General features: G+C 44.3%; 1 protein-coding gene across 4 annotated transcripts in view; it reads left to right on the forward strand.

Annotated features, from left to right (window-relative positions):
• The window catches only part of ATP7B (ATPase copper transporting beta), a 249,017-nt gene that overhangs the window by 178,713 nt on the left and 42,851 nt on the right, over positions 1 to 27,453 (forward strand). For all 4 annotated transcript variants that reach the window (XR_010206109.1, XM_063951945.1, XM_063951951.1 and 1 more), the window contains 10 exons: positions 2,135 to 2,368; positions 6,030 to 6,121; positions 6,629 to 6,756; positions 8,190 to 8,344; positions 10,292 to 10,426; positions 14,961 to 15,155; positions 17,834 to 18,016; positions 19,677 to 19,872; positions 22,623 to 22,769; positions 22,963 to 23,105. Coding sequence is in view for 3 of the 4 variants with exons in the window: in XM_063951945.1 (XP_063808015.1) it covers positions 2,135 to 2,368; positions 6,030 to 6,121; positions 6,629 to 6,756; positions 8,190 to 8,344; positions 10,292 to 10,426; positions 14,961 to 15,155; positions 17,834 to 18,016; positions 19,677 to 19,872; positions 22,623 to 22,769; positions 22,963 to 23,105 (1,608 nt within the window). In the remaining variant the exon portion in view is untranslated. The remainder of the gene's footprint in view (positions 1 to 2,134; positions 2,369 to 6,029; positions 6,122 to 6,628; positions 6,757 to 8,189; positions 8,345 to 10,291; positions 10,427 to 14,960; positions 15,156 to 17,833; positions 18,017 to 19,676; positions 19,873 to 22,622; positions 22,770 to 22,962; positions 23,106 to 27,453) is intronic.

Consider the following 27,453-nt stretch of genomic DNA (forward strand, 5'->3'; position numbering starts at 1 on the left):
GTTTTACCATTTGACTGTGCCAGTAACAATATACAGTACTTCCAATATACTGTGCAGGCAACTGCAGGCACAGTATTACTTCCATACATTGCCATTTTAAGCCAGTAATAGTTTTATGTTCTCAAAATCAGCTCACTTTCGTTTTAGTCCCAGTTTGGAGATAAGAGTATATTGTTTCTAGAAATTCAGCTTACATAATTTACTAGAAAGTCTAGCTGATTCAGTCCAGAATCTGACAAATATTCACACCTGATGATTTCACAAACTCCCAATACCTTCTGTACCATAGTTACCAACGACCCTGTCTTCTAGAGGATGGCTCAGTATTTCAGCTTTCTGTGTGTACCATGGTTTTACTAGAAACAAGTCCTACTGTTATTGGGAACGTGTGGTGACCCAGCCAGCACGGTAGTCGGGCTGAGTGCAGATTGTAGCTGCTATCATGGTTTATTATTAGCATGGCTATGAGGCTTCCTGTCCCATTCTGAGACACATTAGGGTGCCCAGAGGAGCCACTGATACACTCAGGCACACAGCATCTTCCTGCAGAGTTTTCAGTTTGTCTATACTTTATATTTGAAAATACTGTACAACTACATTATTGCAGTACATAGGAGTCGTAGGGGGAGGTGTATCAAGCCTTGGAGAGAAATAAAGTGGAGAAGTTACCCTAAGCAGCCAATTAGCTTCTGTCATTTATATAGCACAGTCTATGAAATAACAATTAGAACCAGATTGGTTACTTTGGGCAACTTCTGCACTTAATCTTTCTCCAAGGCTTGATGCATCTCCCCCTATATTCAGTAAGTAAATTGAATTCCACTATCTCCCTCTGCACTGCCGTGAATGGGACTTTCCTGACCACCAGTAGAGGGCCCTGGAGATTGTACTGGAGAGTGGACAATTGCCATCACAGTTTGTTTATAATCGTGTTATGAATTTTTCTTCAGCTTCTAGAACAGTGATAACTACTGCTCAGGGAACCCCGGGCCTGTTTCAGAGCTGTATTATGCAATGCCGATTTCTCCACAATTGAGCGATTATCATCTGACTGCACATGTGTCTTAAGCTGCACTGCACATGTGCTGTCTGATTGACAGATAGGGGCTGTTTGTGGGCAGTAACAGGGGTGCGCCGACTCAAACACAGACTTGTCACTGCCATTCAGCCCCAGACTGCGATCGCATACACATTAGAAAGGGCTCCGGCATCTTACTTCCTGTGGCCATACTGCACGACCGTATAGCTACTCAAAAGTCTGACAATCAAATGATCTGCGTCGGATGCTGCTTTTTTATACGCAGATGCTAAAATTTGCGAGGCTGACAGTGGGCGTCTCAATCCATCTCCAGGCGGCTGCTGCATTAGCATGTTTTTCCACATTGGGTCTGATTCAGGTTTGAGAGATGTGTGTCATGCGTAGGACCTACAGTATACTGCACATGTGCATTATGGGTCCTGCCTCCTCGCGTGCAGTGAGGCTGCAGATGTCAGGGGAGGGGCGGCAATGGGTTCCGTTTCACTCCGTTTATAGGAGTGCCAATGCCAGGGACTCCATTTTCTGATGGACGTTTCCTGGCCTCAGCGACTGAGGTGTGGCAGCCGGTCTGCGTGACCTGTGGGCTACTTAGATGGCTGATGGTGTACAAATTGGCTGCTGTGATTGCATTAGCGCAAGCTCTGAATCAGGACCCCTGTTTCTGCTGATCTCAGTCATTCTATCTTAGTTTAATTATATCTTGTGCCTTCAAATCCTTATTAAACTGCAGTATGTGTTTCAGTAGCTGACTGTGCTTGCAGGAAGTGGAAATGTTCTCAGGCCCATAACCCCTTGGGTCCCCCGTGACGTTTGCAGCATTTTTTATGATGTTACTGTAGGTATAGTTTACTGTGACCTGTGACGTGACACCCTACAGTACTATGTATTGCTATTAGGGTGATGTTACATACTCACTACCAATTATTATTGCTCTTCTTCCATGTGTTTCTTTTTCCATGCGTTTTCCGCAGGGGACGTAAGTCCCAGTTATGGCATAAATAAAATAATGTATTTATCTTTTAAATGCTATTTATACGCAGAATAATTGTGCTGTTAAGGCTTTCATTAGCGGTGTAATGCTTGTCTGATCCACAGTCCTTTGGAGGATGGTACTTCTATGTCCAGGCTTACAAGTCACTGAAACACAAAGCAACCAACATGGATGTGCTGATCGTCCTAGCCACGAGCATCGCCTACATTTACTCTGTGTGTATCCTGATTGTGGCCATGGCAGAGAGGTCTGAGCAGAGCCCAGAGACCTTCTTCGATACACCCCCTATGCTGTTCATGTTCATTTCTCTGGGGAGGTGGCTGGAGCACATAGCAAAGGTAATTGTGCTAGATCAGTCCCAGCGGAGCTCAGAAGGAAATCTCTACAAGTCTGAGTTTAACCATTCCCAGTGCTTGTGGGTATTGGCAGCACTGTAGGTGTCAGGGTAATGAGCTTACGGGATTTAGTGTATCACCTTACGTACTTACACGCTAATGCTTACCTGTAAACTGATAGAACTGTTTACATGAGCTGTGTTCCAAGTATTTCTTACAGAGCTTTCATTTCCCCATCAATTGCTCCACTCCACGGGGTGTAATATTTGCAAGTGTATACAGCAAAATTTATAGTTGGACTTTTTTTTATATTGTTATTACTCTCTTCCGTTTTGTATAGTAACTGTTCTTTAAAACGTGTAAATATCTTTAAACAGCATATTAATGGGGAAAAGACAGAAGGGAGACTTGGCATTTCTTGGCTTCAAAGTTGCCTTTGAGTTGTTCTTCGCTTACCTATACATTAGAGATCAAACCCATACTGTGTAGACGCAAGTGAGCCGGCGTTAGCTAGAGATCATCCCTTATGTAAAGTAACAAATTAGGGCGAGGTTTATCAAAGCCTGGAGAGAGATAAAGTGAAGAGTGATAATGTACAAACCAATCAGCTCCTGACTGTCATTTTTCAAAATACCAGAAAAGTGTGCAGCATGCATTGGCGCTCAAACTTTAAGATGAATCCCAGAAATCAATGAGGGAAAAATGGCTAAAACCATATATTTTATTCCAAGAATAAAGTGCATATATTCATACAAGTGAACTAACTGACATAAAACATACAGTTAAAAAACAAGGAATCTGGACCTGGAGGCAGTGACTGGTTTAAAGTGACTGTGCAATCTGTAAACAACCAATCTCTCACCATGTGGTGGCCCTGCGGTGGGCTAGCTTATGATAAGCAGTTTGGGTCCAGGGCTGAAATAGCCTGGCACCACCGCATTGAGCATGAATCAGCATGTGAGTCCTTCCACTGGTACCACCGCTCCTTGTCCAGTTAATCCTCTGTCCAAATACAACGCGTTTCGGTCAAATAACTGACCTTTTTCAAGTCTTGTAATTTTTCAAACACAGCCTGTAACATGGCAGTTAGAAGCTGATTGTTGGATACTTTTATCTGTCTCCACTTTATCTCTCTCCAAGCTTTGATAAATCTCCCCCATTTTCTTTATGAGCTGCGCTCACATTAAAATACAAATACTGTTACTTCAAATAATACTATGTCTATTACTATGCCAAACCCACTGTAGGAATGGAGTATGTTTGTGTGTGACTACATGAGTCTATGGGATAATGCATCCAATAGGGGTATCAGAAATCACAGAGAAGATGGTCATATGGTAACTGCGTATATTCAGTTCTTTGAAGGCGATTTCTAATATTAGAATCCAAACATTATCATAGAAGTTATTCATCCTAAGATTAACATTTTATTTTTCCAATTATGAAAAAACAACAAAATTTTTTTGAATAATGTCCTGTATATACACTGGTTATAGTGTTGCTCCATGTTCCTGGTGATATCTGCCGCGTACATGGCAGCACTGATGGACAGGTGAGTGGTTGCAGGTATGGTGGCCAATCCCGGGATCGTCGGGATCCCGGGATTTTGGCCAAAAAATTGTCCGGGATTGGGGCTTCCAATCCCAGGGATTTCAGGATTAGGAAACCCCATTGTTTTTTTTTAATGCCGGGCAGCGCTGAACGTCCTCAGGAGGCGCAGACGCTGCCCGGTTCCCCCTGCTCACCTCCCCTGCTTCTGGCTGTGCGCTGCGGCGGGTGGTGTGCAGCTGTCTGCGCAGCGTGACCTCTGACTTCACGTCATGCTGCGCAGACAGCCGCCCGCTGCTCGGACCTCAGCGCTGGCACGCAACTCTGTAGTAGGTGGGCCCACCCTCCCACCCAGGCAGATGGGTATGTTATTATGTGCTCTGAGCAGGGCGGGGGAGTGCGGGACAGCGGCGGAAATTGCAAGGGAACCAATCCCGGGTATCCCGGGAATGATAATTTTTCAATCCCGATTCCCGGGATCGAAAAACTGGCCCGTGATTGGCCACCCTAGTTGCAGGGTGTGTGGTGTGGACCCCCCTGGACTCAGGGGCCCATGTGCACTGCACACCCTGCACCCACTATAGATACTAGGACCAAAGGGGGTGGCCTACTATCCGGGGTGCGGGGGGTCTTGTTGGAATTCCAGGAGTCTCACGGACATCCAGGGAGAATAGGCAGGTGTGCTGTTAATATAAATTATTGTTTTGTTCTTTATAAAATAGTCTATACATAGGACCTAATGCGCATGAAGCTGTGATCCTGTATGCAGTTACTGTGTGAATATATGCTACTGCTGTAGCTGACCTGAAAATGGATTGAGATGCCCACCACAGATACCAGCATCTGTGTACACGGAAGCAGCTGCGGTCACAGATGCTTCAATAATTGACCATCTGAGTAAACTCTATGGTCGTGCAGAATGGCCGTGTGTATTGAGATGCAGGGGCCATGTTTTCTGCGTAGGGGATCGCAGTTGTAGGCTGAGTCACGCCCTGAAAATGATCGTAGCACACCTGCATATTTGCCTCCACTCCCCATTACCTCTCCCAAACGCTCCCTGTCAGTCACTTTGCAAATACATCCTCTCGGTGAGTAACATTGCAAAGGTTCCTTGATGTGCACACAGTGCCAATAACCACTCAACTGCGACAGGACAGGCTTAGAAACCAGTAGGCTTTCAGAAGTCGTGTAGCATTTCACATTCAAAATAACTGTATAATCAATGAGTTTTGACATTACAACAATGGGGGTCATTCCGAGTTGTTCGCTCGCAAGCTGCTTTTAGCAGCTTTGCACACGCTAAGCCGCCGCCTACTGGGAGTGAATCTTAGCTTATCAAAATTGCGAACGAAAGATTAGCAAAATTGCGAATAGACACTTCTTAGCAGTTTCTGAGTAGCTCCACACTTACTCGGCATCTGCGATCAGTTCAGTGCTTGTCGTTCCTGGTTTGACGTCACAAACACACCCAGCGTTCGCCCAGACACTCCTCCGTTTCTCCAGCCACTCCCGCGTTTTTCCCAGAAACGGTAGCGTTTTTTCACACACTCCCATAAAACGGCCAGTTTCCGCCCAGAAACACCCACTTCCTGTCAATCACATTCCGATCACCAGAACGAAGAAAAAACCTCGTAATGCCGTGAGTAAAATTCCTAACTGCATAGCAAATTTACTTGGCGCAGTCGCACTGCGGACTTTGCGCATGCGCATTAGCGACTATTCGCTCCGTTGCGAGAAAAAAATAACGAGCGAACAACTCGGAATGACCCCCATTTAATTTTTTTTGGTCACAGTTGATAGGAAGGGGAAAATGTCATTTTAAAGCGGTCATCCTTTACAAGGCAAAACCAGTTTTGTTTTGCCTTGTAAGGATTGCCGCTTTAAAAATAGGGGCATTCTCACACGAAGCCCCACACTTCCGGATTCTCGCACCCTATTACATTTACTCTGAACAGATAGAATTTTTATAAAACCTGGTGGTTTTTAATATCATGGAGACAAATAAGTTGCCCAAACAACGTGGTAAAGAAAAATGATCTCTGTATCTTCTACAATTTCTATTCACAACCTGTAAGAATAACTGTAAACTCCGATTGCGACTTCCCTTGTATCCTAGAGTAGAACATCGGAAGCTCTTTCCAAGCTCATATCCCTGCAAGCTACTGAGGCGACCATTGTTACACTTGGACCAGATCACTCCATATTGAGGTAACCCACTCCCAGTTCGTTTTATAGATTTTTCTGATGAAAGTCCATTTATTGTTTCAAGTATTTTGATGGTCTCTAATTTTAGTAGACATACAGTATACCGTTATTGTTTTTCATACAATGTTGATAACGTGTGATCTTATATGTGTTCAGTTGGAAAGCAATTGAAAAAAAAACATTTTTGGGGGATAAAATGACGATTGTTACTAACATCCGTAGACGCAGCCTGTCAATCATGCAGTGATCTAGGGGGCACTGTGACTGCTGCCGCATCCACTGATCTGCATATTCTCAGTGCTGATCCTGTGTGTGCGCTGATCAATAACTATAGGAGATGTACATTAACCATCGGGTTTGCGAACATCTCTGAATTTGGCCCAATTATTGGTGCATCCCGCATGATTGGTAGGATCTAACCATTCCTACATTATACCAGCTGGAACATTGTCATTTTATAAATATTACTAAAGAGATGGTTTATGGTTACATATTGTTTGTTTGTCACAGGGAAGAGCAGGTGGCTGTAGAATTGGTCCAGAGAGGAGATATTGTGAAAGTTGTTCCTGGGGGCAAGTTTCCAGTTGATGGGAAAGTCATTGAGGGGACATCTATGGCGGATGAGTCTCTTATAACAGGTAATTATATACACAGCCTGCTGTGGCCCAAGTAAGACCTATCTAACTATGACGTACAAGCTGAAATCTCTCTGTTGTGGGTGACAGTGCAGAAGCTGGAGATGCAGTGCCATCCCTAGGAATGGGGAAGCTCAAAGCTCTGAACTGTACAGTTGTATACTATAAAGAAGTGCCAGTATGGCACCCACATTATACCGACCCTTTAACCACTGGTTAGAACTGATTGACAGTGCTCTCTACACATTGGAGGCTTATAAATCCTCTATTCGTGTAAGATCCTTCTCCCCCTATTGTCTCCATTGCCTCCTGAAGCGCCTTGAGTCCTATTGGAAAAAGAGCGCTATATATATAAAATTATTATTATTATTAAATCCTTGTATATTGTGCTAATGTTTTAACAATACAGTTTAAAAAATAGTGCTGTGTACAGCTATCTTTGGGCCTAATTCAGACCTGATTGCAGCAGCAGAATTATTTTCTAATGGGCAAAACCATGTGCAGTGCAGGTGGGGCAGATGTAACGTGCTAGAGAGAGTTAGATTTTGGTGGGGTGTGTTCAAACTGAAATCTAAATTGCAGTGTAAAAAGAAAGCAGCCAGTATTTACCCTGCGCAGAAACAATATAACCCACCCAAATCTAACTCTCTCTGCACATGTTACTACTGTCCCACCTGCACTGCACATGATTTTGCCCATTAGAGAAAAATGTTGCTGCTGCGATCAGGTCTGAATTAGGCCCTATATCGTAAACTCTATTACTGATACAGCATAGCCACGGCAGAGAACATTAGTGCTGAATTAATTGCTAATCATCTGGAACATGCCAACTATGGGGCCTGGGGAGACCAGTGACGTTACGGGTGTCTTCAATAAAGAAAGGTTTTATCATTATGTTATTATATCGATCTGCCTCTGGCACTTTGAACACTTTAGACTTAAGGTATTTAAAATTTCAGAAAACCCCACCAGCAGTCACAGTCCAAACTATTACAGATAGCAGGTAGTATATAAATCGGTAGCTTAAAAGAACCCTGTTGCTCATTTTCCTGTGATATTGATCACATATGTGAGATTTATTTCTATTTAAAAAAATTACTGAACATTGAAAATCTTAGTTCGGCTATACTGAGCAGTATTAATAGAAAAAGAAGAAAACCTGTTAGGTTTAAGGTTACGTTAGGTCTTAAAGTGTTAGTAGAATGGACATTAAAATTACATTTGTATGAGATTATATATCCTACGTTTTCTTCTACATTAAGCATACTATTGAATCCTCTTAATCACTGAACTCTACAGTAGATAGTAAGCTCCCTCGCCAATTTTGTTTCTAATTCTAATTTCTAATACAATTGAGAAGCTGCAGGACCTATATATAGATCTCCTTGTATTGCTTTCAAAAATCCTCTTCATGCTCTTGTGCTGCTGTCATCTAGGAGAACCTATGCCTGTCCGGAAGAAGCCAGGAAGTATGGTGATTGCCGGGTCCATTAACGCTCATGGGTCCGTTCTCGTTGAAGCCACTCATGTTGGCTCTGACACCACATTGGCCCAAATTGTTAAATTAGTGGAGGAAGCTCAAATGTCCAAGGTAAGAACAAATATGCTGTAAAATGCAAATATTAATAATGCCATGGTTTCCTTAAAGGTTGCCTGTAATGCCAGGCGAATGCCATATTTAAATGCACTCGCACACAGTACTAGTTGGAAATATGACAATGATTAAATGGGAAACAAACTGAACAATATAACTCAAGAATAGGTAACAAAAGAGCAAGCATAAACAAATGGAGGCAGAAGAAACGGGAGGGAATACAAGCTACTGTAATGGCAATTTGAGGTCTATGAGTTGAGCCAAACAAACACCTGAACAGTGTAGAGGCTTCCCAGAACTGGCTCCTGGACACTGGACTCTAGAAGACAGGGTAACAAGACACTCAGGATGTTTGGAAACTGTACACTACTTTCTAGGAGATAGGGCTGGCTTTGGCAGGAACCTCGGCAGGACTGGCTGTGGCAGGAAACTCGGCAGGACTGGCTGTGGCTGGAAACTCGGCAGGAACGGCTGTGGCAGGAAACTCGGCAGAACTGGCTGTGGCAGGAAACTCTACAGGACTGGCTGTGGCAGGAAACTCGGCAGGACTGGCTGTGGCTGGAAACTTGACAGGAATGGCTGTGGCAGGAAACTCGGCAGGAACGGCTGTGGCAGGAAACTCGGCAGGAACGGCTGTGGCAGGAAACTCGGCAGGAACGGCTGTGGCAGGAAACTCGGCAGGACTGGCTGTGGCAGGAAACTCTACAGGACTGGCTGTGGCAGGAAACTCGGCAGGACTGGCTGTGGCAGGAAACTCGGCAGGAACGGCTGTGGCAGGAAACTCGTCAGGACTGGCTGTGGCATGAAACTCTGCAGGACTAGCTGTGGCAGGTAACTCGGCAGGAACGGCTGCGGCAGGAAACTCGGCAGGACTGGCTGTGGCAGGAAACTCGGCAGGACTGGCTGTGGCAGGAAACTCGGCAGGACTGGCTGTGGCAGGAAACGCGGCAGGAACGGCTGTGGCAGGAAACTCGGCAGGAACGGCTGTGGCAGGAAACTCTACAGGACTGGCTGTGGCAGGAAACGCTGCAGGACTGGCTGTGGCAGGAAACTCGTCAGGACTGACTGTGGCAGGAAACTCGGCACGAACGGCTGTGGCAGGAAACTCGGCAGGAACGGCTGTGGCAGGAAACTCGGCAGGACTGGCTGTGGCAGGAAACTCAGTAGGAACGGCTGTGGCAGGAAACTCGGCAGGACTGGCTGTGGCAGGAAACTCGGCAGGAACGGCTGTGACAGGAAACTCGGCAGGAACGGCTGTGACAGGAAACTCGGCAGGAACGGCTGTGGCAGGAAACTCTACAGGACTGGCTGTGGCAGGAAATGCTGCAGGACTGGCTGTGGCAGGAAACTCGGCAGGACTGGCTTTGGCAGGAAACTCGGCACGAACAGCTGTAGCAGGAAACTCAGCAGGACTGGCTGTGACAGGAAACTCGGCAGGACTGGCTGTGGCAGGAAACTCGGCAGGAACGGCTGTGGCAGGAAACTCGGCAGGACTGGCTGTGGCAGGAAACTCTACAGGACTGGCTGTGGCAGGAAACTCTACAGGACTGGCTGTGGCAGGAAACTCTACAGGACTGGCTGTGGCAGGAAACTCGGCAGGACTGGCTGTGACAGGAAACTCGGCAGGAACAGCTGTGGCAGGAAACTCGGCAGGACTGGCTGTGACAGGAAACTCGGCAGGAACAGCTGTAGCAGGAAACTCAGCAGGACTGGCTGTGCACTGTTACACAGTGCACTTGCTGAAGATATGTGTTCTACCTTTCCACACACCGGGGAGCAGTTAACCTACTGACACTTGCTCTTGGTGCACCATGTAGGCGCTGTAGCACATAACCATAGTATTTTGTGGTGCTCTTTAGGAGCACTCTGTAAAGCTACACTTGTTTTTTCCAGTATTATCATTTGTAGTTATGAATACACTCTCTGTTTCGCTGTCATTTTTAGGCACCGATCCAGCAGTTGGCCGATAAAATCAGTGGCTACTTTGTCCCATTTATAATCTGCGTTTCTGTCCTGACGCTGATCGCCTGGATCACGATTGGCTTTGTGAATTTTGATGTCATAATCAAATATTTTCCTGTAAGTTGTTTCTTCATTAATTCCTGTAATGAGCTAGAGCTTTCTCTGTGTAACAGCACACCCTCATCTCTTACACAGTCATTCCTCATTCCCCTAAACTGAATTATTGGGGGTCATTCCGAGTTGTTCGCTCGCTAGCAGATTTTAGCAGCATTGCACACGCTAAGCCGCTGCCCTCTGGGAGTGTATCTTAGCATAGCAGAATTGCGAACGAAAGATTAGCAGAATTGCGAATAGAAATTTCTTAGCAGTTTCTGAGTAGCTCCAGAGCTGCTCCTACACTGCGATCAGCTCAGGCCGTTTCGTTCCTGGTTTGACGTCACAAACACGCCCTGCGTTCGGCTAGCCACTCCCCCGTTTCTCCAAACACTCCCGCGTTTTATCCTGGCACGCCTGCATTTTTCCGCACACTCCCAGAAAATGGTCAGTTTCCGCCCAGAAAAACCCACTTCCTGTCAATCACACTCCGATCACTTCAACGATGGAAATTCTTCGTTCGGACGTGAGTAAATCTACTAAGTTTTGTGCTAAAAACTTAGTGCATGCGCACTGCGTACCATGCGCATTTTTGCCTTAATCGCTCCGTTGCGAAAATCGTCAACGAGCGAATAACTCGGAATGACCCCCTTTGTCTCATAAAGATCCATCCTCATACATTAATTTATAGTTTATACTCCTCGCCCTCCATCCTCATCTCTCCAGCTCAGTGACCCGGGCTTTGGGGGTCAATCCGACCCGATCGCACACTGCAGTTTTTCGCAGCCGTGCGATCGGGTCCGGAATGCGCATGTGCTGCTGCCGCAATGCGCAGGCGTGTCGCTGCCCGGTTCTAACCAAGATTTTGATCGCAGCAGCGATCGCAAGGTGACTGACAGCAGGAAGGCGTTCCGGGATGGCAACTGTCCGTTTTCTGGGAGTGGAGAGGAAAACGCAGGCGTGTGCCTGGCGTAATTTCCGGGACCTGACAGGCTGAAATGATCACAGCGGCTGAGTAAGTTCAGAGCTACTCAGAAACTGCACAAAATATTTTTGTACAGCTCCTCTGCACAAGCGTTCGCACTCTTGCACAGCTAAAATTTATTCCCCCATAGGCGGCGACTATCTGACCACACGGGCTGCAAAAAGTTGCAGCGTGCAATCAACTCGGAATGACCACCTTTATCCTCATTTCCCCAGATTCTCTCTCCTCCATCATTTCCATCTCTATATACAAATCTACTACTACAAATCTTCCTTGTTGTCATCCCGGCTTGTTATACATTTCTTGTTAACTCACTTTATCTACAAGCATCAGTATTATTTATTATTATTATCCTTTATTTATATGGCGCCACAAGGGTTCCGCAGCGCCCAATTACAGAGTACATAAATAATCAAACAGGAAAACAGCAACTTACAGTTGATGACAGTATAGGACAAGTACAGGGTAAATAAACATAGTTACATCAGCAGATGACACTGGAATAAGTATCAGGTGGCAGAAGACTGCTGGAGTTGATGCAGTTGAAGATTATTAAGGTAAGAAAGGATAAGCACATGAGGGAAGAGGGCCCTGCTCGTGAGAGCTTACATTCTAAAGGGGAGGGGTAGACAGACAGGGGTGACACAGATGGGGTACATAGAGAGTGTAGAACAGAGGGTTAGGATGAGATTTGGCTAGGTTTGGTGAAGAAGTAGGTCTTGAGAGCCCGTTTGAAGTTTTGTAGAGAGGTGGAGAGTTTGAGGGGGAGGGGTGGGAATTCCAGAGAAGTGGTGCAGCACGCGAAAATCTTGGAGGTAGGAGTGGGAGGAGGTAATCCGTAGGCAGGAAAGTCGTCGTGCATTAGCAGAGCGAAGAGGACGGGTGGGAGTGTAAAGGGAGATAAGATCAGAGATGTAGATGGGAGATGAGTGGGTGAGGGCTTTGTAAGCGAGTGTGAGAAGCTTGAAATGGATTCTGAAAGGGAAGGGGAGCCAGTGAAGGTCTAGTAAGAGAGGAGAGGTAGACGTAGTGCGTTTGGTGAGGAAAATGAGCCGGGCAGCAGCATTGAGGATAGATTGGAGTGGAGAGAGGTATTTGCCAGGAATGCCAGTCAGGAGGAGATTACAGTAATCCAGTCTGGAGATGACCAGTGAGTGGATAAGAGTCTTAGTAGCATCCTGGGTCAGAAAGGGTCTGATCCTGGAAATATTTTTTAGATGAAAACGGCAGGTTTGTGAGAGGTGCTGAATGTGTGGTTTGAAGGAGAGGGAGGAGTCAAGAATTACTCCAAGACAGCGCACTTGGGGCTAGAGGAGATAGTAGTGCCATCAATAGATAATGAGATTGTAGGAGGTGAGGTTATGCGGGAGGGAGGGAAGACGATCAGCTCGGTCTTAGACATGTTAAGTTTAAGAAAGCGCTGGGACATCCAGGAAGAGGTAGCAGAGAGACAGTTGGAGATACGAGTGAGAAGAGCAGGGGAGAGGACTGGAGAGGAAAGATAGATTTGGGTGTCATCAGCATAGAGATGATATTGGAAACCAAAAGAACTAATGAGCTTACCTAGTGAGGATGTATAGAGAGAGAAGAGGAGAGGACCAAGGACAGAACCTTGGGGTACACCTACAGTTAGTGGAAGTGAGGGGGAGGTGGAGTCATGAGAAGAGACAGAGAATGAACGGTCAGAGAGGTAGGAAGACAGCCAAGAGAGGGCAGTGTCGCGCAGACCAATGGAGTGAAGGATTTGCAGTAGGAGAGGATGGTCCACAGTGTCAAAAGCAGCAGAGAGATCAAGTAGAATAAGTAGAGAGTAGTGTCCCTTAGATTTAGCAGCATGGAGGTCATTGCATACTTTTGTAAGGGCAGTTTCAGTGGAGTGGAGAGGACGGAAGCCAGACTGGAATGGGTCAAGTAGTGAGTGTGAGGAAAGAAAGGAAGTAAGGCGGTTGTAGACAATACGCTCAAGGAGTTTGGAGGCAAAAGGGAGGAGAGAGATGGGTCGGTAGTTGGAGAGAGTACTGGTTCTCCTCTGAATTGTACTGCTACCTAGCGCCTCCAGCGGACAGCAACACACTCTCAGCCCATGTATTAACTAAATGCTTTAAAAGAAAAAATAGATATAATTTAACTTCAATACAGAATATTCCACACCAATACCCCAAAATCTTTCTGATAATCTGGGACTCTCTAAAGGTGCATACACTCTTGCCGAGAAAACGAACAACGCCGCTCATTTTCACCCTTCCTGAGTGACGTTGTTCACTTTCTCGGCAAGTGTGTATGCCGGTGACGACAAGCCATGCACGGCAGCGCTGGTTGTTAAAGACCCTCACTGTCTGCCATGCATGCAGCTCAATTTAGACTGTCGTCCAAGAGCTGCCTGCACGGCCTGGCCACAACGTGACGTCACTGAGCGAGATGGTCGTCATTGTGTAGGCCCTGCCGCCGACCGCCCCAGGAGGGGAAACACTAGTCGACATCCCTCATAGAGCACGTTGCCTAGTGTGTACCCACCTTTACTCCTAGGCAGGTTACACACTTGCTGAGGCACATCCAGTATTGTACAATATCTTTAGATTTCAAGGTAAAAACTAAGGATATTATACATCGTTAATGACCCACGGAAGTAGGTGCATATCGCCAAGTGTGTAACCAGCCTTAGGATGGATAATGTAATTACTACCTTTATTTTCTCCCAACTAACTGCTGGTCCTTCTTCTTTTCCACCTACCAAATTAATCAAAGCCACCAGTCATTTATTCACTGTCTCCCCTAATAATGACCGGAAACTGTTTAAATAATCCGGCTCTCTTGCGACCTTTCCACTTAGGGCCTAATTCAGAGTTGATCGCAGCAGCAAATTTGTTAGCAGCTGGGCAAAACCCTGGGGGTCATTCCGAGTTGATCGCTCGCTAGCAGTTTTTAGCAGCCGTGCAAACGCATTGTTGCCGCCCACCGGGGAGTGTATTTTAGCTTTGCAGAAGTGCGAACGCTTGTGCAGCAGAGCGCCTGCAAAATCGTTTTGTGCAAACAAGACCAGCCCTGTAGTTACTAACGACGGAGGGACGGCTTTTGACGTCACACACCCGCCCAGCGAACGCCCAGCCACGCCTGCGTTTTTTCTGCCACACCTGCGTTTTTCTAAACACTCCCTGATAACGGTCAGTTGCCACCCAGAAACGCCCACTTCATGTCAATCTTCCTGCGTTTGGCCGTGCGACAGGAATGTTCGTTACACTCTGTGCAAACCCACGATGCCCATTGTACCTGTACGACGCGCCTGCGCATTGCGGTGCATATGCATGCGCAGAAATGCTGATTTTTAGCCTGATCGCTGCGCTGCGAACAACGGAAGCTAGCGATCAACTCGGAATGACCCCCATGGTTTTGCCCAAGTGCTAACAAATTTGCTGCTGCTGCGATCAACTCTGAATGACCCCCTTACTGACAATAACTTGTTTTTCTTTTATGTAGTAACTTAGTCTTGCCGAGTATGGGAGTCCAGCAACTGTGATTATTTCAGTCCCCCGTCATATTCAGATTGGGAACTCTGTTTTTATTTTGTTGTTACAGAGTTACAACAAAACGATCTCTAAGGCTGAAATCATCATACGGGTGGCATTCCAGACTTCCATCACTGTGCTGTCTATTGCCTGTCCGTGTGCTTTAGGCTTGGCTACACCCACTGCGGTGATGGTGGGTACTGGAGTTGCTGCACAAAACGGTATCCTCATCAAAGGTGGAGAACCTCTGGAGATGGCACACAAGGTGGGTTCTCTCTATGCCGCAATTGGGATCTAATTGGGACATGGCTCATTTGCATTACAGTATACCAATTGTGAACACATTAGAGGCGGCCAATGATGCCAGTTAGGGGGATGTGTAAATTGGGGATTGCACAGGGAACCAATTGCAAACTCTCTCTCATCATCCCAAGAGATTGTATACTCAGTAGACATTTAGCACAGAACATTGTGATATTGAATTATTGCATACTAATACGACCATTGTTTCATTGTTACATTTTGTTTATACTTTGTGCACAGTCATCAGTTGATACTGTATAATTTACCCATGCTAATATAATGGAAGAAGAAAAGAAAGGGCTGTATTGTCGATGCACAAAGGGAGAAGTGACCTAGTTGTCACACCCACCAGAAATTTCATAAAATTTAACTTTTATTATTATAAGGCTAAGAAGTGTGAAAATAACTCACACACTCACTATCGAGAATGTCACTCAATATTATTACTGTAGGATACAGTAATAATATTGAGTGACATTCTCGATAGGTGCATAATTATACCAGCACCATTTTAGTGAATGTGTCACTTGTCTAGAATTTAATTCCTATCATTTGAGGTGTGTCTTTTTCATTCAGGGATATCAACACTCTGACTGACTTATAAGCGTATCAACCAGAATTTATATATCAATAGTATATCAATATTTATGAAATAAAGTACATCTCATATCAATTCTGTACTTATATTTAATTTAAAGAATTCAGGTATTGTATTCACTTTATTTGGATAACTATGAGCAATAGATACACTAAACAATAATAAGTGGATACAAGAGTGAGATGATATAATAATACCATAGAGAAATCCGTAATCTCTGCAGACTATATTAGTAGTACTATCAGTATTAGTACAAGTGGCCAATAAGACGCCTTGGATAAGAACTGCTGACAATTAGATAAACTGACAGACTGACTGAGAATAAGAACAATATTATATATGTCTGGGCATTTAGAATGAGACATGCAGACACATATTTTAATCTTAAATCACCTTTATTATTCTCATTTGCACTTGTTGTATGTTGTGTATATGTCTAAGTTTTAACCTCTATGTTTCGCTCATGCTTTTTGTTTGTGTGTGAGTTATTTTCACACTTCTTAGCCTTATAATAATAAAAGTTAAATTTTATGAAATTTCTGGTGGGTGTGACAACTAGGTCACTTCTCCCTTTGTGCATCGACAATACAGCCCTTTCTTTTCTTCTTCCATTATATTTACCACAGCTGTAGTTGGTAGCACCCCCAAATTGAATGATAATTATCAAATATACAACAGGGGTCTTTTTTGAGTTGGAGCTTTAGTACCAAATCTTTATTGAACAAATTGTGTGTGTGCAGATACAATCTTGCTTCCCATGCTAATATAGTCTGACAGCTGTATCCACTCTCAATAGTTGTAACTACAGTATTATTATCAATTTTCCCCCACACACACACCAATGTATGGAAATTGGAAGCAACCAATAACCTGTTCTGCATCTATAATTTGATGAAGATGTTGTACAAAGAAGTTATTGATGAAGTTAGACAAATTAAAGGGTTATTTCAAACTTTCTAAACTTTTTAAGTAAGTAACTCCCATATAACTCATACAGTTCAGACATAAATTAGTATCATCTAAATCAGAGGTTCTCAAACTCGGTCCTCAGGACCCCACACAGTGCATGTTTTGCAGGTAACCCAGCAGGTGAACAGGTGTATTAATTACTCACTGACACATTTTAAAAGGTTCACAGGTGGAGCTAATTATTTCACTTGTGATTCTGTGAGGAGACCTGCAAAACATGTACCGTGTGGGGTCCTGAGGACCGAGTTTGAGAACCTATGATCTAAATCATAGGTTCTCAAACTCGGTCCTCGGGACCCCACACACTGCATGTTTTGCAGGTAACCCAGCAGGTGCACAGGTGAATTCATTACTCACTGACACATTTTAATAGGTCCACAGGTGGAACTAATTATTTCACTTTTGATTCTGTGAGGAGACCTGCAAAACATGCACCGTGTGGGGTCCTGAGGACCGAGTTTGAGAACCTGTGATCTAAATCATCTAGTTTAATCTAAATCACAGGTTCTCACACTCGGTCCTCAGGACCCCACACAGTGCATGTTTTGCAGGTCTCCTCACAGAATCGCAAGTGAAATAATTAGCTCCACCTGTGGACCTTTTAAAATGTGTCAGTGAGTAATTAATACACCTGTGCACCTGCTGGGTTACCTGCAAAACATGCACTGTGTGGGGTCCTGAGGACCGAGTTTGAGAACCACTGATCTAAATCATGGGTCTTCAACATGCGGCTCTCCAGCTGCTGTGGAACTACACATCCCAGCATGCCCTGCCTCAGTTTTAGCATGCCTTAATAGCAAAAATGTGGCAGGGCATGCTGGGATGTGTAGTTCCACAGTAGCTGGAGAGCTGCAGGTTGAAGACCCAGGATCCAAATGATGGCTCAAATTAGACTGAAAACTGGAATATAGTGTCCAAAAACCTTGCAATTTCACAACACTTATTTTTAGCTCATTACAAAGAAACATAAATATTTAACATTTTAATCGCTATCACTACAAAGCTTCCCCCCCTTGCGCTTTCATATGGATACCCTGTTAACAGTGAAATATGAGGTTGTTTTCTTGTTTCAGATAAATACGGTGATGTTTGATAAAACTGGTACAATAACACAAGGGGTCCCTAAAGTCATGAGAGTACTGCTACTGGGTGATGTAGCCAGGATGCCTCTGAAAAGGATGCTCGCTGTGGTTGGAACAGCAGAAGCCAGCAGTGAGCATCCCCTGGGAATGGCAGTATCAAAATTCTGCAAAGAGGTAATACAACTGTAGGCTACTGTAACAATGAAATGCGGAACCCTTAAAAATAAAGAATACTATGGAGAGAAAGTACTTAAGTCATTGGTTCTCAAACTGTGTGCCGTGGCACCCTGGGGTGCCTCTGGGCACTTGCAGGGATACCTTGGATTGGTGCTCCTGGACCAGTTCAAACTATTTATGGTCAATGTAATAGCAAAAACCATTTCTGGTGGCTGCTAAACATCAAATATGTGGACAAACAGAAGCGAATCCTGTCCCCCACCATATGACTGAACCGAAGGATGACATATAAATACAGTTGACGGGGTTCCGTGAATTTTTTTTTTATACTATAGGGCGCCGTGATTCAAAAAAGTTTGGGAACTACTGTTTTAAGTCTTGTACATACTAGAGGACTGCTATCCAAAAGGGGTTCATAAAGTGGTAAGAAGGTTAATGGCCATTTAATAACTAATCCAGTACATTAACCACTTGCAAAAATTAGTAGATATTTGTATCCCCTATGTATCATTCAGAAACATAATGTACCATAGAGGTTTTCCTAGAAGTGAGATTTACACTCATGCATACATACATACATACATACATACATACATACATACTGTACAGTACAATACAATACATATAATTTACTTTCAGGCACTTACACACAGATACTGCTATATACTTATACAGTACGTATTGATAGCCATATAGTTTTAGATACAGATAACACATCAAGATAACACATCACAGGGACAATGATAGTTATATTAGCAATGACTGTGTACAGATGTATAAAATATTAATGTGACAGATATATGTTAATGTAAGATGTTATATTTGTATATTCTTAACCTGACAATCTTCATTAACACATTTACACTAATATAAAACTCTTCCTTTGCTCTGAATCACTGTTTCATATGTATGTGTACAAATGTGGCTTGCCATTCTCAGTGACCAATCAAAGCAAAACCATGAAGTTTAATGGCAATGACGGACTCTATGCACTGTGGTGGGGTACCCCATGTTACGTGTTGCCCTGTTGTAGAGCCACCAGCCTTGGCTGGCAAACCCCAGTGCTGCTAGTAGCAGTTTTGGAGAGAGCCCACAATTTTGTCCCCATTATTTTGTTACTGCAAGCCAAGGCTAGCGGCACTATTGCTGAGCTGCTGTCCCCTAAATGGTGGTTTTCCGGTGGTTTTATGCCAGGTTGGAGCATAGTAAATAGACTCAAAACCGCTGAGTATGACAATATAAATTTACATCATACTGTAATAGTATTCAGGAATGCATGGGGCTAACATATTGCTATTGTTAATGCTTACATACCAAATAGTAAAAGAAAACTAGCAAATAACAGAAACACTAAATTAACACATACACACAAAAGAGGAAATCCTACATAGACCCAGAGGTTCTTGTCAGCCATCAAGTTCTAGATTATGTGTGACGTTTATGACAGTGTGTAGTAAAGATTAAAGTAACATATTCATATGACAATAAACAGATAACAGCACTATACAAACATGTAATGTTTACTTTGCACAGTAAAAGCAACAAAAACATGATATAAACCTCTTTTTGGTCCCTTTGGATCTTACTGCATGACTGCCAGGGCTATAGAATTCTTCATTGTGAGAACTGGAATAACAGCCAATTGTATGTTATTTAGGAGCTTGGCACGGAATCCCTGGGATATTGTACTGATTTCCAGGCTGTTCCAGGATGTGGCATCAGCTGTAAAGTGAACAATGTGGAAAGTGTCCTGGTGCAGAGTGAAGAGGGTTTGAATGAGCAGAACCTTTACATGAGTGGCATCACCCGTCCTCAGGAAGACAACTTACTGATCATTGCACCGGAATTACAAGGTAGAATTTTGGATGTTCTGATAACTCTGTCTGGAGATCACTGTGAAAAAGCTTGTCCCCGGGGCCGTAGCAGGGAACATGTGCGCCTTGGCCCGGTAGCAGGAGCTGGAAGGTGACTGTCCTGCGGCTTTCCTTGCAGCAGGGTCTCTCCAGGCACCCTGCACAGTAGATCAGTGTGTTGTGGTACCATCGGGGTAATGACCATTTTGCCCCCTCGGTGTTGCACCCTTGGTGCATACCCCGCAGTACGGCCCTGGCTTGCCCAGCATGGACTACCTGTGTGAGCATTAGATAAAATAACACATGCCACTATCTCTTTAGGTCCTTTGCTCACCTTCAGCAGAATACATACTTTTACTTGTATAAGCATGTAAATAGGAATCTAAATATAACCTGCTGGTTCCACCACCCCATACCCAATAGTATTTGTGGTTGGGAATGTTTGTGCCATGGGTCAATATTTTGGATACGGCACCCTCCATTGACCTCTCCTGATGACCATTGCTTGTTGAACATTATACTTTTTGAGATGCGGTTTCATTAGCATTTACTATAATGCCACACCACTGGTTAGCCAGCTTTTTGGGGTGGTTACCCCGTTTTTTATTATAAGATGCGGTGCAATCACTGAAACAAGCAGTGTTTCAAGGGGAGACCACTTTTCATTAGAATTCCTCCCAGTCTGGTGGAACAGAGCTGGCATATTGCGGGTATCCTGCATACTGGGCATATATCTATCTACTGATCAACGCATAAGAGAAGCACGCAATCTGCATCCCACCAAATATAAGAATGCCCACTCCAAACCACTCCACCCAATATATACAGACCCCTGTCCACCATTCCTTCCATGGCTATACCACAGCTCACATCCCTGTGACTGTCAGAAACCACCCCACCTGTGCTCACAACCACAGAGAGTGCATGCCAGGAGACGGATTGTTGGTGCCGTCAGTAGAGTAGACACAGAGGAAAGGACATTATGCAGGGTTGCTCTTAACAGCAGTAGAGCATTTCAATTAAGGGGCTGACTGTCATGCAAAGTGGCCGTAGCTGCTGAAGCCTAATTTACTAGCTTATGCTAATGTGACTATCCATTCAGCTAATACGAGGGCTCCAAACCAGTGCTGCCCACTGACTCTACACCAGCTCCTGCAGCTGTCACTATTAGTAACTGTACTTGTACCAGCCCCAAATATAATTTCATACAATCACATTGTCACTGCTCAGTTCACGCCTCAAAACGCCCGATTTCACGGAAAGACAGACCTGGCAAGTTCTGTCTGACTCGGAATAGACCAGACATGCGCAAAGAGGGGTAAATTTGCATTTGTACATGAGATGTATGCAAATACTTGCCATTTGTGAACAGAGATCCGTGCTACCCAGAATCAGCCCCAAGCAGGCAATTCAGTTATTACACAGGAATTCAGTTCCTGGGCTAATTGCCCAGGAGCTAATCAGTTAATTCCCGATTTGGCCACCATTTTGTGTGAGAATGCATGGGATAAGCAATTTCTCCCATGCTAAGTACCAGACGCGATGTAGTTATGGTGCCCCAGCACTCGTAACCAGCCCCGTAGCGCTACTTATGAGGATTTCTACTCAGGCTCAGGAGGGTGTGAGCAGAAATCCACGATAAATGCAATCTCAGTGCTGGTCACAGGAATTCATTAAATAGCCCTCAGGCACTTGGCCTGTATAAAGTTGTGTACATACCTATAGACTCGTGGGCCCGTTCTCAGGAAAATGGTCCGTCAGTTGTATAAGTGTGTGCGCTGTGCCGATCCAGGCGCATTAGCTGCCAAACGGCTTAAAAGGCTTTGCAACGTTCGGCCTCGGATGCTTGCATCTCATGTACTGTTTAATTTTCTGATGATTATATGCGCTCATATCAGACCAAAAGTGCAGTATGTACGCACCTAGGGCCTGATTCGGATTTGGAAGCAAGGAAGAAGAGCACGTAAGTTTGTATCTGGAACAAACCATTTTGCAATTCAGGGGAAGCAAATACATTTATATTTTTTCTGTGCAGGGTAAATAAAAGGTGCTTTTGCATGTAGCCCACAAATGTTAGCTTTGTTTTTACACTGCAAATTAGATTTCAGTTTAGACACACCCCACCCAAATCTAAATCTCTTTGCACATGTTACATCTGCCCCACCTGCAGTGCAACATGATTTTGCCCAGTTGCTTGGTTTTTTTTGGGTTGGCTTCCACATCTGAATAACCCCCCTAACCCGTAAGTATTTGTTTATTTTCCAGGTCACTCAGTTTAGAGTGAACATTGTTCTTGGGGACAATTTTCCGTACACTATGAAATCTAAAGCCCCTACATATTTTGAGAAAAGAGCAAACTCCCCCCACACAAGCAAGGCCTGACTAGATGTACCGTACCTGTATGTTATTTCCTGCCATCAAACTCATTAGGATGTAATGCCGCCCAAATTCGGCGGTCGCGCGGCATGCCGGCCGAATCGATCGTACGTTTTTTTTTAAAGGGGCAATCACCTACAAGGTAAAACCATGCCTTGTAAGTGATTGCCCATTAAAAAAAAAGGTCAGAGTTCGTCCGACATCCCGCATGGCTGCCGAACTCGGGCGGCATTACATCCCGTCTATTATATCTATATGTTTATATTATAGAATGATCCACAGGACCAGCTCCATTAATGCTCTTGTATAATGTTATGTTTATCAGCATCTGTGTATGGGCCTCACTTATGAGTACATGTGTGTGTAACCTGCAGGAGCCACAGCCCCAGAACCTCACTCTGTTTTAATCGGGAACCGGGAATGGATGAGACGCAATGGCTTACACATTTCCAGTGATGTAGATGAGGCGATGACTGGTCATGAGATGAAAGGGCAGACGGCAGTGCTTGTAGCTATAGATGGTAATGTGTCACATGTTGTATCCCTACATAATACTCATTATATTGACTGTGACATTGTGGTATGTTGCAGTGGGTCTTTTTCCATTGCTTCAAAAGTAATTAAGGGCTCATGTTAATGGTTATGAATAAACAGTGGTGATACTTCTGCAGCTGGAGTGCTATTTGTTCTGAGACAAGGTCTCCTCTCCCAAAGGTGCGTTGTGTGGGATGATTGCTATCGCGGACATGGTGAAGCAGGAGGCAGCCCTTGCTGTGCACACACTGAAAGCCATGGGAGTGGATGTGGTACTGATCACCGGGGACAACAGGAAAACTGCCAAAGCAATTGCTACCCAGGTATAATTAGCAGTGCATATACATTTCTGCATAGGAGACAACTGTGTGAATGACTGGATGTGCTCTTGTTACCCTCTGCCCCATATGTCTTGATAAAGCTAAATATTTATCGTGTATATAACCCTTTATGAGGTCTAAGAACACTGTACGCTATCTACGTAAGAAGTACCGTAAGGGTACGCAAGTTGCGTATCGATCGCTTAGCCGTGATCGAGACGCTCAGGCGTCACGTTCACTCACGGCCAAGTGATCGCAGGCAGGCAGACTATTGGCTGTTGACTTATCGTAATGATTCGCTATAGCGTAGCAGCGCTCGGGACCACGAGGAGATCACCAGCGATGCAGACGCTTACAACGTTAAACCTTTATATCTATACCTTTAACAGTGAGATACGCAGTATACCTTAGTGTAGAGACAGAGTGTAAGTGCAACCTGGTGTAACCTGATTAACTACAAAGCTGCTTGAGCGTCACCGACGCTCAGAGAATACTTAACCCTTATAAAGAATACACAGATACCTGGGCTTAGGGTCCGAAACCTATTATATGTATTATAACTATTATACTCGCAAAAGGAATCACAGTACAAAGCATACACTACAATATAACATAAACCAACTAACCAGATAACTACACGGGAAATACAATACAATACAATTCAAGTCTAATCAAGGAAAAATACAAGAGAAGAGAGGGAGAGAGAGAAATGGCTCACAGTAAGACAATATGATTACGGAGAGAACTTACGCACAAGGGGAACGATCGCATGCGCCTCGATATCCAGCTCCCGATTATCAGCAATGAGAACCGTTGAAGAGAGTGAAGTTGGATATGGTCGGCCTGCTATTTATGCCCCACACACAATACAATTCAATGGTCCCTACAATCTCATTGTTCATTGGACACAGGAATTCGGCTTCGCATTATAACAAAAGGTCATAGGTTGATTCATACAGGTGGGCTGTGACTATTTCCAACTGCTCAGGTGGGAGGGAAACTGGGTTTCCCGCCGCATGGGTAATAAAGTGCAAATAAAGTAAATGTTCATAAACTTCTTATGTCCATAACTATTCGCACGAGCGATTGATCTGCTTCAAACCAACACCGGAATATTTCTAATTAAATATTCTTCCGATGGATACTAAACACCACTGTATTACTCCTATCTGACCCTTCGTATCAAACAAAGAGGGATTCCTCTGTTCATAAACATTCTATATTAACCAAACTTTCAGAATCTATCAAAGGGACCATGATCTACAAAATACATTATTAGTGAAAATATGTAATGATTGAGTCGCACGCTACAACCACATAAACTCTACCGTAAATACGCATACCATGCGCCTGCGGGTGCCCGCGACTGTGAGTATGCGCACGTACGGGAGAGCGTACGCATGCGCAGCACGGACCTGTGTGAGGTGCAAATATGGTAGTGTGCATAGAGATATTTTTCTGACTTTGACAGTCCACCCTTTGGCAGTCAATAATAACTGCCACTTCCTGAAAACATTTCAAAAGGAGAAAAATATATGTCAGGGGTTAATTCATTTCCATGGTTGGGTAAGGGAGGAGCAAGGAGTAGGTGGGAAGAGGGTATGACCTAGTGAGATAGCAGAAGCATGTGTGTATGAGTCCATGTTTGGGGGGTCATGTATCATCGTGCCGTACGTGTTGTAAATCAAGCGTCGAGGTATTGCGAAGTATACATTTGAATTCCTTCTTATCCCGTGGTACAGGTCTGTGGATGGGCTGTCAAACTTTACCGAGCTCTTTTCGGATTTTGAACAAAATGGGGAGCACATTTTAGTTGATGATACATGAATGGGGGAAAATGTGATTGCTGATATCTGTGCCTGTATTCCCTATACTATGTGTGTCATTACCTGAGGGTTGTAGAAATGAAGAAAAGACATAATTACGGTAAATGCGGTGGTATTCTATGTCAGGTTAATGTACATCTGTCGGTTGAAGTTTTGTTCGGTATCAGTTGAAAGTCGTCTTCTTTGCGCTGTTTTGCTCATTAGGCGTGAGCAATAAGCTTTGTCAATGCCATTAGATTTACAAAAAAATGTTGGGCTAGCGTAATTTTAAGAATTCTAGGGAAACTGGGGATCCATGGCAAAGTTCATCAAGTGTCCATATCTCAAGTGGTCAAAACTTCTTCTTTGGTCTATCCGTTGTCTGTATAGCGTCTCATCAACTTCCTCGTCCAAGGGGGTCTTGTTATCTTGGAGAAAAACCAGAAAAACAGGTGAAAGAAACGGACCGTAGAAATCGCATTTTCATCACATCATTGTTTCTATCGTTGGGTCGTAAATCAAATCCAGGTTAATTACAGTTTCCTCACTCCTCAAACTCATCACTCTGGTACTTTGTTTGCACCTCATTAAAGCCTGCCCGCATCTAAATATCAATCCAATCGATATAACGACACCTAAGATACATAGTAGAAACTTCCCAACATCCATTATGACTCCTTGAGCCCAGTCTCCTAAACCAGAGAACCAATTTCGCGGGTTCAACCATGACACCCAACCAGTCAGCTCATTACCTACAGCAGCAAGAGTGAGATTGTGTTTTCGGCGAAATTCCCACTTTAATTGGAGAATATCGTCCATCTTTTGGTCTATGACCTCTACCGGATCCTCGGTGCTATTTGTGATATACGTGCAACACTTCACGCCGTACTGTGTTGCCAATGTAACACAATATCCGCCTGTCACTGCTGTGAGGTAATTAAGAACCATTCTATGCTGTACCAGTTCTGTTTTATAAGCTTGAAGTTCTCTTCCAGTGTATCTAAACGTGTCATCGTACATTTCAGTGATATTATCTAACAAATTGGCGAGTGCGGAAATGTATCTATAATTCATCACTCCTCGAGCGGTGCGAGTGAAATCTAACGCCACCAGAACCTGAATCCCGGTGGATTCATGGATCAGATCAGAGGCCGGATGCTCTAACCTTTCTGACAGTTGTCTTTTAACAAGGTGCTCGTAATGAGTGTGAGTATAAGGAGCTTGGGCACCACGGTGTATGTCTTTCATTTTGTCATGTGTTACAGTCATTACTTCAGGCAATACTCTTCCAATATAACACAATCCTTCAGAGTTTGGGGCAAGCCACTTGTACGCCTTTCTCCCGCATATGAAATATGCATCATCGGGGAGAACATATGGGACGGAGAAGGACATGACCATATTACACACCTTCCATGTGAAATCTCCTAGCCCTAATTCTTCCATCTGCTTAATGCACGTATCAGGTTGTACGATATGTGCACAGTATCCTGGTGATACTTCTCCAACTCTAGTAATCCTATTTCCTAAGGTGTATCTATACCGGAAAGATTTTCCTCTACTGGCTATGTGGCGTACAAGCTCTGTATCTGTAGGCATTCTATCTGCTCTATGTGAAAAGGTCATGGTGTGGTTACTCCATGATACTTCCCAATTTCCCGGCTTTCTGGAATTGGAGATGTTAAAACATAATAGGGACCTATCCACGTGGTATTGGTGGAGCTTCAAACTAGGAGGGCTGGAGATATTAAACCTCCGGTCCACCGGTCTCCCACCATTTAACTCAAGTACCTCCCCTATCGTTAAAGGAAATGGTACTAGCCCTGATTTGCTATGACCCTGAGGTACTTGAGAGCATACCCAACAATCTGTTTTGTTTAATACATTACCCACTAAGGAGTGATAATCACTCAATGGATGCCGGTCCATATGGATATTAAAACTGGATTGGCATTTCTTAATGCACCCATCTTCAATGACATTGTTACAGAGCCTACAGATACAGTTTTCTTCAGTTAACAATCCGTCACAATTTCTTCTATGGTCAATGCTATCGGATCGTTTTCTGATACTCGCCTTTGCTTGTTGGTTAGGTTGATCTTGGAAAACTACGCCTCCATCTTTATCATCAGAACTCATTCCAGAACCTCTATCGACCTCCATGGTACTCTCGCCGGAACAGACTGCTCTGGTCAACATCATGGTCAACAGGAAAATCCGGATCACAGTCTCTTGGGGCAAGTCCATCTTTGAGGAGGAGACGAAGAAGAATGAGAAGGAGGAAAAATACATTTGAGGGAGAGGGGATGGGAAGTGGAAAAAAAACAATAAAAGGGAGTGGGGAGTCGACAACAGCTCTCGGTCTTCAAGGCTCAGGTGCCGCCTCAGTCCTCCTGGAACAGACACTCCAGTGATACAACCTCTACCGTCTGTTCCTTATCACGGGACTTCTCTGGATCAGCAACCTTCTTGCAGTGGGATGAATGGACCCAAGTCTCTCTCTCAGCAACCTTCAATGCTGTCGTGCTAGTCAATAAGACCTGGTA

Source organism: Pseudophryne corroboree, chromosome 2 (assembly GCF_028390025.1).
Source record: "Pseudophryne corroboree isolate aPseCor3 chromosome 2, aPseCor3.hap2, whole genome shotgun sequence".
Lineage (NCBI taxonomy): Eukaryota > Metazoa > Chordata > Amphibia > Anura > Myobatrachidae > Pseudophryne > Pseudophryne corroboree.